At 52.4% G+C, this 12,966-nt stretch overlaps 1 protein-coding gene across 1 annotated transcript in view; it reads left to right on the forward strand.

The window, feature by feature from the left end:
- Nucleotides 1-11,015, forward strand: part of ZBTB16 (zinc finger and BTB domain containing 16) — a 206,187-nt gene extending 195,172 nt beyond the window's left edge. Inside the window, 3 exon segments of the mRNA XM_010830640.1 lie at nt 1,234-1,411; nt 3,009-3,278; nt 5,639-11,015. Coding sequence (XP_010828942.1) covers nt 1,234-1,411; nt 3,009-3,278; nt 5,639-5,868 — 678 coding nt within the window. The 3' untranslated portion in view covers nt 5,869-11,015.
- The last annotated feature ends 1,951 nt before the right edge of the window (nt 11,016-12,966 follow it).

Raw genomic sequence — 12,966 nt, forward strand, 5'->3', positions numbered from 1 at the left:
TTGATATTCCGTTGTTCTTGGCCCATTTGCTGCTGGGGCCGGGCGTTTAGCATCAGCAGCTGTGTTTGGTAGGTTAGTCCAGCCGCGCAGTTGGCATTGATGGATCCCTGATTCACATGGCTCATCATATAATAAACCCTCAGCTGTGTTGGAGGGGTGGCTGAGGGGCTGATGGGGTGGGGCTGGGGTGGGGAAGAGGACATTGGGCTTGGCCGGTGCCAGGGAAACCAACCAGGTGAGGACAGACCACTGGGGTCACAGGTGCACTGGCCAGGCCGTGGGGGCTCTAATTAGTCTCGTTTGTCCTGCACTTAATGTCAAGCTCATTAAAGAGGCTACAGAGTTAATCAACATTCCACAAATTGGATTTTGAGTTCTGCAGCCAGTTTTGTGTACATTATGGCAACACTGACACGATTAATTCTCAGGGTGAGGATTTTGGGCCAGGTGCTTCAAAATCCGTGTGTGTGTGTGTGTGTGTGTGTGTGTGTGTGTGTGTTGGTGCGTTGCTGTGTTTTTTTTCCTTCCTAAATTTTTTATTCCTTTCCCTGGACTGCCTCTAGAGATTTCCTATTTAAACTCATTTAATGTGATCCACTTCATGATTAAATTCATAAAAATCTGATCAAACCAACCTCTCTGCCTTAACCCTTTGTTTTTTAAACTCTCCGGGCCCCTTCTGGAGGGGGGAAGATGCAGACAGCCGGCGGTGCCCCCCACCCACCTGCCGAGTGGCTGCCGATGTACGTTTTAATTACCGGCTCCGGCTGAAGTCTCACGTGGGCCCTGCCTTATTTATTTATTTATATCTTAATGAGGATACTGAATCCTTGATTAAAGTCGTAATCGTTGCCGATTCACTAAGGCGGGGTGGGGTTGGATGTCAGACGACGGTGAGCACAGACACCTACACGCACACAGTGGCCTGCGGGGCCAGGCGCACGCAGATCACCCCTCACTCTGTTAGACACACAACTAATCAGGACCAGGGTCTGCCTGGGCCTCGTCTCCCCTGGGATTGGATGAGGCTGGAGGCTGGGGGACCAGGCAGTCTGCACAGCCCTGCAGTGAGAGGGCAGGCAGGTGCAGGGAACCCAGACCCCTGCTCATCCCCAGATCTGCACGTGGGGTCCTCTTCTCTGAGCCCAGGGCAGGGCCCCTAGGGTGGTGGGGACTGGCGTGGAAGGATAGCTCTCCCCTTCGAGCTTCTTCCATCCGACGCCTCAATGGAAGTGTTCCCACCCACCCCTCTACACCCTCGGAGCATCTTGCAAGTCTTCCTCCCGTGAGAGAGCCCGCCAGCCAGCGGACCCCAGCGTCCTCTCCCCACAGAGCCTTAAAAACCCTTCAGAGCCATCAGAAGAGATGAGAATTTATGTGGGTTCGGAGGCCCGCCTTCGAGAATGGGGAGGTTTGGTTAGAGGCCTGAGGAGGGGAGAGAGAGAGAAGAGAGTAAAATATCATTTTAAAGAGGAAGTGAAGGCGCAGGCATGCAAGTCTATAACGAGAAGGACAATTTATGCCCAGACACGAGCGCAGTTTGACATGGGGATAATGAAAAAACGTAGGTCATTGTGGATGACTTAAACCTTCAGCGGCTGAAGAAAATGTATGAAATGCAGAGGACATTACACGGTTGGCAGCCTCGCACATCTGCAGAGGGACAAGTGAAATACAGTGGCCATTCTTTACCATAAACTGTGGTTGTTGGAGATGCAGCCCAGAGAAATTGTAATTACAGTGACAAGACGAATCAGCGATATTTAAATATTCATGAACAAAGTCTGGGGTGATCAATCTATCTTTATTGTCTGTGCCTTCACTCCTGTAATAAATAAGTAGCTGAAGTCTTCACCTTTCATTCCCCCCCCACTCCCCAGCCACCAAAGCCCCCACTTTGGGTACAAAAGGAAGGATGGTTAATCCCCACGCCCCAGCCTCTGACCCGGTAGGGGACTTCAAGGTGCATTACAAACAGGATGCTGATGGGCATAGATGCCAGGTCAGGGAAAGGGAAAGGCCGTTCTCCCCCAGCTTCACGTACTGACATTTTCTGAGCTCCTTGATTGGATTTGACTGTGTGCTACATACTGAGGCCGCAGGGATGAGCGAGGCTTCCTTCTGGCCCTTGTGGTGCTTCTGTTCTGCGGGCACAGGGGGTGTCACAACAGATACAACACGGCATGTCAGGCATTAGTCTGCTAACCGACACGAGTATTCCAGTATATCCAGTTAGTATTACTAGTATTCCAGTGTCCAGACCCTGGAACTGGATCTGAATCCCAACTCAGCTCCTTACTAGTTCTTTGACCTTAGGGACCCTGTTTAAGTGTCTTTAAAGATCTCATGTTTCTCATCTGTAAAATGAGAATGATACTATCTTTCTTGTAAGGTTGTTGAAGTGATTATGTGATATGATCTGTGTGAGGTTCTCAGCACAGTGGTGAGCACTCAGCGTGGGCCATTTAAATTAGCACCATGAAAATTATACTATTACTACAAAAGGGACAGAATGCTGGACATTTCTTCTCTCCGGAGACAGAGGAGAAAGTGACTCAGTTTGCCTGGGCTGGGGTGATGGGAGGTAGCACTAAAGGGAAACTTCTGAACTGTAGTGACACATGATGTAGGTTTTGATGGGTGACTAGGAGTTCGTTAAGAAGGGAGTATCATACAGAAAGAACAGATGCATGAGACTGTGGAGGAGGGAAAGAGCAGAGCGACTGAGAACATTGGAGGGATTTTTTGAGGGTAGTGGAGTCAGGCTGGAATGGCTTGCACCCTTGACCTAGAAGAAAGGAAGCTGGGAGCAGGGTCTTGAAGCCCCTGGGCCTGCTCTGCCCCCAGGGCGCCTGCTTTCTGGGGGCTCTGTCCTCCCTGAGTCAGATGGGCTCTCTTTTCCTGGGACTAGCCCTCGAGGCATGGATGACCATGGGGCCGTGTGTGCTCCCCGTTAATGCTAAGGGGCCGGTAAGGGGGGCTCCTCAGTCCTGTCTGCAGGTGGTGAGGACAAGCAGCCTCGTCCTTCTGGTGCTCTGATCCTGCCCTCATGTGCCCTAAGGAGAGGGCGGGCGGAGGCGAGGGCCTGATGCAGCCCCTTGTCCCCACAGGCGACCACCCGTACGAGTGTGAGTTCTGTGGCAGCTGCTTCCGGGATGAAAGCACACTCAAGAGCCACAAGCGCATCCACACGGGCGAGAAACCCTACGAGTGCAACGGCTGCGGCAAGAAGTTCAGCCTCAAGCACCAGCTGGAGACACACTATCGCGTGCATACAGGTACCCGGGACAAACAGCCGGCTCCGGGCTGGGGGCGGGGCAGGTGGCTCCCCAGAGGACCCCAGGCAAGGATGGCCCCAGGCCGAACCAGGGTGCTAGGGCTCCTCTTAAGGCTTAGTATGGCCACCTGAGTGCCACTACCTCCTGGAGAGGGCGAGGCAGACATCGCTAATCGATCACACTTTCCAGCAGCCCAGAGCAGCCTTCCAGGCAGCCACACCAGTAGCTCGCAGATGATGTCCATTCATGAATCCTTAATTAGGGTTCACTTGGCCCGATTAGCTGAAAATGAAGGCTAGGATGATTTCATGTGACTTGAGGGTTAGAATAAGACCCTAGGGGACATTAAGTTAGGATTTACAATGAGGGTTGGGAAAAATCGTAAGTTCGATTGAGTTGAAAGATTAGAAAAGCCGATGTTTTTACTAACCCCTCCACGTGTATAATGTTTTACCATTTCAAAGGGCCTTCCCCTTCCTTTTTACATGAATGTGAGCAACTGTTTTCTTAGGGCCTGACGACAGAACAGGTGGAAGTGGTCCTGATGTCCAGCACAGCCAGAGCTGGGAACAGTGGAAAGCTGGAGCCGGCTCCAGCCTGCCTGGGAGAGCCACCATTCACATGTCTTTCCAGCAGCCCCCCACCTCCTTGTTCATTGTTATCACCTTGTTTGCTTAAAATCGGCATGAGTGAGCAAGTGAGTGAAGTCGCTCAGTCGTGTCCAACTCTTTGCGACCCCGTGGACTGTAGCCCCCCAGGCTCCTCCGTCCATGGGATTCTCCAGGCAAGAATACTGGAGTGGGTTGCCATTTCCTTCTTCGTTCACGGCATGACCATCTGCAAATGCTACAAAATCAGGGCTTTGTGGAGAGCCCGTTGTTAAACACTTACCACCAGCACACTGCTAGGTTGGAGGTAGATATTGAGAAGGACTTCCTTTGAGGATAAGAAGTGGTGGAAGGCAGTGGAATATGGCCAAACAGAAAGCTTCCCCTGATCAGGGGAAATAGCTGCCTGAGCAGAGTTAGAAGGGAGAGGGGAGATTCCGCTGGCACTGGCGGGGAGGGTGTGAATTCCTGGGAGGGGAGGTGGATGGAGGAGGCAGTAAGCACAGGATATGTGTTGTCTCAGGTCTGCGTTGGGCCACACGGAGAGGATGGGGTGGTAGTTGCTGACAACCGAAATGACCCCCAGGATTTCGCAGAGCCTCAGGGGCTTCCTTAGCCCCTTGTGGGAGATGTGACCTGGCAGGCGGATCATTAAATGCATTGGCACTGACTATCGTAAATAGCCGGTCGATAGTTAGATCACTTTGGCTGTTCATTACTTCATTATTTGCAGGGGCCTCTGCACGGAGGAGTATCGATAGCGAGATGGCTGGCCAGTTAATTACTGTATCGAAACAAGGTTCTGCTGCGTCCTCTGCTCAGCTCCAGGGGACTGTAACAGAGGGGTGGGTGGTCACAGCTAGGGCGTGGGCCACGGGCTCCCAGGGTCTCTGTCTCTCCCCCATTCTAGCTTGAGAGGGAAAGCAGGGTCCAGGGCAGATTCTTCGAGTCTTAGAGGAGGAGGTATGCTTGCCAGACTGGGGTTCTCTCACTCTTACCACCCCCTGCTCCCCACCATCTGTAGCCCTGAAAGAACTCTATCCCCTTGCTCCCCTAGAAGGAGCTGTGTGCTAAAGAGCCATCCCTAAGGACTTTAGACGCTTCGAGGGCACTTTTCTAGATTTCTGTTTCCTCTCTCAGGAAGGAGAGAGTCCCCACGCTAGAGAGAGTTAAGAGTAAGTCCAGGGGCTGGAGCTGGCCCACACATGACCACTACCTCCGTGTGGCTATTTATTGGGTTGACCAAAAAGTTCATGCAGGGTCCCAATACCCAAGACTTTCCTTGTGACTCAGCTGGTAAAGAATCCGCCTACAGTGCGGGAGACTGGGTGGGAAGATCCCCTGGAGAAAGGAAAGACTACCCGCTCCTGTATTCTGGCCTGGAGAAATCCATGGACTGTATAGTCCATGGGGTTGCAAAGAGTCGGACACGACTGAGTGACTTTTGCACACACACACACACACACACACACACACATAATACATTAGTTATGGTGAACAAGATTAAGAATGTAAGATACTGGAAACTAACACACCATTGTAAATCAACTACACTTCAATTAAAAACAAAAAGAACGTAGGGCTGCAGTCGCACGGGCCACATTTCAGGCACTTGGGAGCCTGATGTGACTTGTGGCCGCCACACTGGGCGTGCACCCATCACCGTGGAAAAGTGCTGTCCAGAGGGACTGAGCGTCTCCAGAAAGCCCCCTCCCTCTCTCCTGGCTTCTCCTGACCCCTCTCCCCGCACAGGTGAGAAGCCCTTCGAGTGTAAGCTGTGCCACCAGCGCTCCCGGGACTACTCGGCCATGATCAAGCACCTGCGAACGCACAACGGCGCGTCGCCCTACCAGTGCACCATCTGCAGCGAGTACTGCCCCAGCCTGTCCTCCATGCAGAAGCACATGAAGGGCCACAAGCCCGAGGAGATCCCGCCCGACTGGAGGATAGAGAAGACGTACCTCTATCTGTGCTACGTGTGAGGCCGGCCTGAGGCCGTGGCGGGGGAGCGAGGAGCAGGAGGAGAAGCAATGGAGCTGGGTGGAGTCCAGGAGGACCGTGCAGGGCAGAAAACACACACACACACACACACACACACACACACACAGCAAAAAAAAAAACAAACAAAAAGCAAATGAAAAAAAGCAGAAAGGAAAAAGAGAAAGGAGGAAAAGGAAGTCTCGGAGCTGTCTGGCTCTGGTTCTGTCTGGGGCTCCAGGTGACCCGGACGCCTGGCCCAGCCCCTCCACCCAGGCCTCCGTCCCTCCTTTCCTGCCTGGGGGTCGTCGGCCTGCTCTTTTTGGGTGGGGGTGGAGGGGGGCGTTTGTCGAGCTCAGATGGTGGGGTGTTTCTCTCTTCCCTCCACCCAGATCCTCCTTTTGTGTCCGGAATTAGAAACTAGGAAAGGGCTGTGGGGTCCTCTGGTCAGAGTCAGACCATCCCTGCCTGCTGTCCCCTCACTGACTCCTCAGAAGGTGGGGGGCTGAGGGATGGGTGGGGGTGTGCAAGGGGGCCTGCAGAGGTGGGGGCTGGGCTGGGTCACTGGTTGACACTCACAATGGCAGCTCTGTTTGCTGGGGGGCACACTGGGGTGGGGAGGAGCCCTCCCGCCCTTCCCACTGCTCAGTTCATCTGTTGCTTGCTTCCTCCGCCACCCCCGCCACACCTGGGTGTCCCTTCACAGTCTTTTAGGAGCCTCGGAGCTCTTGCCTGCTCCCCGGCTCCCCTTGACTCCTGTCCTCCCAACCCCCCATGGATCGGAGTGTCTCCTGCCTCCTCTGGCTCCCTGATGGGGAAGCGGGGTCTGACTAGAGAGCCCCCCCTACCCAACTTGCACCCTTTTGCTTTCTGAAAAAATGCAGACAAATTCAGTGGAATAGCCCATCCCAGTCCAGCCATCCTGAGCAAGACTCCTGCTGAGCTGCTTTTGCTTCCAAAATGGAAAAATGTAACAACTAAATACATCCTGTCCCACCAAACAAACACAGCCCCTAGGAGGAGGGTTCCGTCCGTGAAAGGGCTCATGGCCCGTGGAGGGATGTGATGTCCTTCTCCAGAGGTGCCCTACACCTGGAGGGGGGGACCCCTGCCCTGGGAGGGAGTCGGGGAGCCGTGCTGGGGACCCTTGGAACTCATGGGACCCCCCAGGCCTGGTGCTCTCTTTGGGGAGACCCAGGTCCAGAGGGCTGTGCAGAATTCCTGACTCCCAGGGGCCCCCAGGCCACCGAGAGGAGGCGTTGAAAGCGCTTTGCCTTGTGTTCCATTTTGCTTCTGTTCCTTGTCCTCTGTTCACCTGTTAGCACATTGTACTTGAATTACCTCAGTTTTTTGTGACCTCATGAGCTTTTTTGACCCCTGTATCTCTGTTTTGGTTGGGGGTTGGAGGAATGGGGGAGAGTGTTCTTTTCAGTTTCTTGTGTAAATTAATAGCTGGTTTAATAGACTTCAGCTGGCCAAGGCCCTCCCCATCCCCTCTGACGAGCCTCCCAGATGGAGGGAGCCGTGCAGAAGGAGCTGAGTACTCAGGATCTGAATGGGAGGCCAGGGCAGGAGGTGGGTGTCCGCCGGGGGCACCGCAGGACCACAGCTGGCTCCGACCAGGCATGACGTCCCCAGGCCTAGAACGCTCTGGAGCGAATCCCACCTTTCTTACAGTTTGCTGGGTCCTCCAGGTCTGGGGGCCTGTGTTCTTCAAATCCTTTTCACGCGTGTGGCCCCACCTCCGTGTGCATTATCACTGCCAAAACTGGCCTCTGGTCTCTCTGCAGGGCTGGTTGGGGACGAGACGGCCCGTGAGTTGTTGCAATGGGGCGGGGGTGTTGTTTTTCTCAAAGCTACCTCTTACGTTTGTCCAGTTCTTTTGTTCCCCTACACGCCTCCCATCCTGCTGCTCTGCGTCCCCCACTTCTCCCCAGCCTCCCCGCCCCCTGAATTTTTGGAAAGCACATTTGCAATATTTGTGTTTGCTTTGGGACGGGTCTTCCGTTTCATCTCATGCTTTATTTGTAAGAGTTGTTTGTGGGTTTTTTTTTTTTTTTTTCTTCTTTCCTTTCTCTCTCTGAGAAAATTGTGGCTGCGTTTTTATCTTTAGGTTTTAAAAAGAGGTTTAGGGAAGTGGTTTGGGGGAGAAGGGTTGTGAGGCATACAAGGGAAGTCGGAGGGGTGCGTGCTGCTCTGACCACCCCCTGTTCCTGGGCCCCATCCCTTCTGTTCTCCCCTGCAATCTCGCCCACCAAATCTGAAGGCCTTAAAAGTGGTGTGTTGGGGGGATATGGATTGGGAGGACTGTGTCACTAGACCGTTGACTGGGGGTGATAACGTAGGGAGGATGCTGTTTTGCAAATATAATAATGATTTAGTGCTTTGGAAAGGAAAAAAAGTTAAACTTGAAATATGTAACTAGAACAGTTGTCGTGTTTATAATGTGAAAAGAGTGGAATCATTGGGGGAGGGGCAGTCCGTAAGAAATCTTTGTGCACTATTGCAGCCTCCCCCAGTCCTGGAAGAAGGGGGGACAGGCTGGCCCTCAGGGGATCTATAAATCCCAGAAAACAGTGTTTGAACAGCAAGATATCATTCACCTTAGGTGGGGAAGGGAAAAAAAAAAATCAAACTATTCCATAGGCCCAGCTGGCCCCTCTCCCCCTACCCCTACCCTTCCTACACAGCCTGGGTCTCCTCCCCTGTTCATAAAAGCTGAGAGGGTTGAGCTAATATTTACAAATTGTAATATTTTTGTAATATTTGTTAGTTCCTTCATCAGTTCTACCAGACCTTGCCCTTTTCCTTTTGTAATGTGAATAGGAAAAAGAAAAAAAGACAAAAAACTTCACCGCCACCACCACCAAAATGTCCCTTTGTACATGCGTGTGCGTGCGTGTGCTTGTGTGCGGTTGCGTGTTCAGTCATGCAGTATTGTTGTAATCTGGTGTTGCAGCGCTGGATGGTACTTAATCAGCCCCTGCCAGCCCCCATCATCCCAGAGGGATCCTGGTCGAGAGATGGGGAGAGAGAGGGTTTGGGCGTGGGGCCTCTGAAGGATGCTGAGCGGGGAGATCTCTGTACCTGGCTCTTCCCTCCTCTCCCACGAAGCCCCAGACTCCCTGAAGAGACTCCAGCATGCCTCTTGCCCCAGCTTCCTGCTCACAAAGACAAAATGATTCTGACCTTGCCAAGGTGGTCGGGCCTGATGGCCAGGGTGAAGGTCAGAGATGATCTGGAGGCTTTAGACGTGTCTGCACAAAGAGGGCTAAGGAGACGAGGAGGGTGGAGGCCACTCTTTGCCCAGGTGAGACCCCAGTGTTCTTACTTCCTTCTTCTTTGCCACCTGGCTCCTTGGCCACCCCTTGCCTCTGGCTGTGGTACTGCTGACAACCTGACTTGCTACTGCCTTATCCAGCACAGTGAGCTTGTCCAGTCTGGGAAGTCCAAGTTGACTGACAGTCCCTTTCCTGTGTTCAGCTCCTAGAACTGTGCCCTCTTAATGCTTTTGGTGACATTTCCCCCCTCACTCATCCGCTCTTTCCCTGTTCACTCCTTCACTCATTCAAAGCATTAAAGTCCTATGTGTATATAGGATAGACAAATATATAGAGAGATATATATATAGCAAGAGAGAGATATAAAATAGTAAATATCATTGCTGCTTTGGGCTGCTTTGGAGGAGGCCACAAATATGGGGAAGGGAGATGTGGGGTGTAGGGGTGGGGAGGGAGGCTGGGGGACCCAGTGATTCAGTACAATCCAGGGATGCAACGCGGGCTTGTTTAATCTTTGTGCCTGAACAGTTTTTCCATGTGTAGAAAAAAAAAAAAGGAAAAAAAAAAAAAACTGCTGCAATTTTTCACAAGTGTATGGTACCCTTCTGGATGCTGTTGGTACAACCGGCTGCTGGGGTGTCAAGGCCTTGGAGGGACAGAGCTGACTGGCTCACCTTCTTACAGGGGAGTGAACAGTGGTGGGGGGCAGCCTTCCGACTCTGGGGGGTGCTGGGGGAGATTGGTGGCCAATTCCCTGCAAATCCCACAAGGGCAAAAGCTGGGGACACTGGATGTTAAGACAGAAAAGTGGAAAGCGAGCAGCCTGTGTTCGTTTTTTCCTAGGCCTACGTCAAATCTGTTTTCCCCCTCCTGTCTTTTTTCCCTCCATCTTGGAGCTTCGTTGGTGGCACTTAACCTGATATTTTAGTAGGAGGGGAAAAGGCCAGACCAGGCCTATACAGTGGGGCTGCTGGGTGGAGCGGAAAGGGCACAGCCAACCAGGAGAAGGTGTGCAAGACAGACCAGGGGAGCTGGGTCAGGGGAAGAGGGCAGGGGGCAGAGGGCCCTCAGGCCCCACAGCCCTGCCCCCCTGAGCCCTTGGCATCCCACTTTGCAGACAGGGTACCAGCCTCCTGGGGTGTGTCATAGGAGTTGTTCACATAGTGTTATGCATGATCTTTGTAAGGTTAAGACGCCGTGGTGGTGCACCATGACATCCGACCCATATATATAAAGATAAATATATATATATATGTATGTAAATTATAGCACTGTGGGCTCTGCTGCCCTGCTGGACCAAGCAGAACTCAGCCTTTTGGTTTGGGTATTTTGTTTTGTTTTGTTACTTGTTTGTTTTTTGTGTGTGTGGCTTGTCTTCTGTCATGACAGCACAAGTGCCAGTCGGATCGCGCTGTATTACAGAGTAGTGTTTTTAATTAATTGATGTTCTAGTTCATGTCTACCTCAGCACCTCCTCTTAGCCTACTTTTAGGAGGTTGCCCAATTTTGTTTCTTCAATTTTACTGGTTACTTTTTGTACAAATCTCTCTCTCCCTCTCTCCCTCCCTCTCCTCTCTTCCCCACTTCTCTCCCCTGGCTTCCTCCGTCCCTTTTCCCTTCCCTCCCCTCTCACTTCTGTTTGTCTCACTTTCTCTCTCACTCTCCCCTTCTTGCCGCCCCCCCGCCCCACCCAGCCCTGCACCCCCACGTTGTGCTTGCCGGCCCCTATCTGTTCTAAGCCCGAAGCAGTTCACCCGAACTTGTGCGGTCCTGGTTGCAGCTTGCCGCATCTGCCTTCGTTTCGTGTAGATGGACGCGTTTCTTTGTAATTTCAGTGTTTCTGACGAGATTTAAAAAGAAAAAGGAAAAAAGAAAAAAAAAATGAATTTACTGCTGCAGGTTTTTTTCTCTCTCTCCATGTGTCACTAAGTGAAGTTTGTGCCTTCTATAGCAAAGAGAATATTTTTTACATCCTACTAACAGTAGATTTTTTTGTAGTGAACATTTTTTGTATTTTTATTTATAAGTCTCATAAGAAAAATAGCAATGTTCAGTTGTATACCTTGAATCTGCAGTTAGAAGAGAATAAAGTTAATTCAGTTGTCTCTGGCTTGAAGTGTCCCCCCTTTTTTAAAATGTGCTTTGCCTTTTCTGCCTTTTCCTGGGTGGGGAGGAACTGAGGTTTCTGTCTGGGGATGGGAAAGAGAGTGCATTACCCGTCAGCCTCACTTATGTGGCACCTTTATGCATATTTGAGAGGCTCATACCCACCTCATGACATACTTACCTGATTGTTTAAAAAATAGCATTAAATACACAAACAGCATTTGACCCTTGGTACGGTATGTGAAGCAGGCTTCCTGGGTGGCTCAGTGGGTAAAGAATCTGCTTGCAGTGCAGGAGATGCAGGTTCAATCCCTGGGTCAGGAAGATGCCCCTGGAGGAGGGCATGGCAACCCACTCCAGTATTCTTGCCTGGAGAATCCCATGGACAGAGGGGCCTGGCGGGCTACAGTCCACGGGGTCTCAAAGAGTCAGACAATGACTGAAGCGACTGAGCACACAGGATGTGTGAAGCAGATATTTGTCTGTTTATCGCTTCAGCGTAAGTGTTCATCCGGTAATTGGCAGTTATTGTCACAAACCTTGGGAATATAGTGAGAAGGGAGCAGACAGACCCCTCCCCTCAGGAGCCGATATTCTGAGCTGCTGGGTTGGAACATTCTTAGATTATAACTTGTCCTGATCCTACAGCTGGTGAGTGGCAGGGTCATAGCCTGCATCTAGAACTCTCTGTTCCAAATCAGGTTCCTTTTTTCCTGACACCAGAAGCAGGTGGGGGGGCTCCTGTCTGGTCTTAGAGATGTTTTCTACTTTTTGCTCACAGCCAAGTGACTTTTATCTGTTTCTCAACAAGAAGCTGCCCCCAGTTAAAGGTTCCTAGCCAGGCCTAGCGGGGAGAAAGGAGTTTGGAGCTGGCGGGGCTTGGGGGGGACACAAGCCCAGCATCATCACTCGCAGAATAAAGCCTTTGTACAAACTGGGATGGCATGGCTCCTCCCATGCTGCCCTGTTTCAGGGTCTGTCTGCTTTCCTCTCCTTGGGGATAGGAGCATTTGCCCCACTGGTAAGTGTAAGCCAGAAAGCCAATGTCACCCAATCCCAGACGCACTGGCTCAACACCTCTGCCCGAGGCCACCTACCTGCCTGACGCTGACCAGAGTAAGGAAGAGGAGAATCCGTCTGGTCACCGCGACCTAGCTAAAAACACAGCAGGCTGCCCCCCTGGGTGTGAAACCAGTGCCAGGCCTCAGGGGCCAGCCTGGCCTCCAGCGGCATCCTGGGCATCACCAGGAAGCATCCTCCACGTGATGCCCTCCCAGCACCAGCCAGGCGGTGGGGCCTGATCTCCGGCCTCACCTGCCAGCTCCGCTCCGGGTGCCGTCCCTTCAGCCCTCCGGTCCGATGTCCGTGTGTCCCTGGGGTTGCGAGCTGCATACCGCCTGGAGCTACAGTCACCTGCCTGGGTGGGTGGCAGCCCCTCTGCGGGTGGCCGCTCTGTCCATCTGTCCTTTCTCCTTTCCTGGTGTCTGTGCTCCGCTCTGGTCGTTCTCCTTCACCTTCTCGTCTCCCTCTCCCCCAGCCCTTCTCCCCTCTCCCCTTCTCTCTCTGTCTCTCCTTTCTCTTGAGGTTCCTTTGGGTCCCATACTCTTTGCCCTTCCCCATGTTTCTCATCTTGGAAAACAACCCTTTGCGCCTTGATTCCGAGCCCCGGCCCCGTTCCTCGGAGCCCTTGGGCCGGGCCTTTCTTCTCCCGGTCCC

The sequence above is a fragment of the Bison bison genome, unplaced genomic scaffold (genome assembly GCF_000754665.1).
Source record: "Bison bison bison isolate TAMUID 2011002044 unplaced genomic scaffold, Bison_UMD1.0 scf7180017864518, whole genome shotgun sequence".
NCBI classification, from domain to species: Eukaryota; Metazoa; Chordata; class Mammalia; order Artiodactyla; family Bovidae; genus Bison; species Bison bison.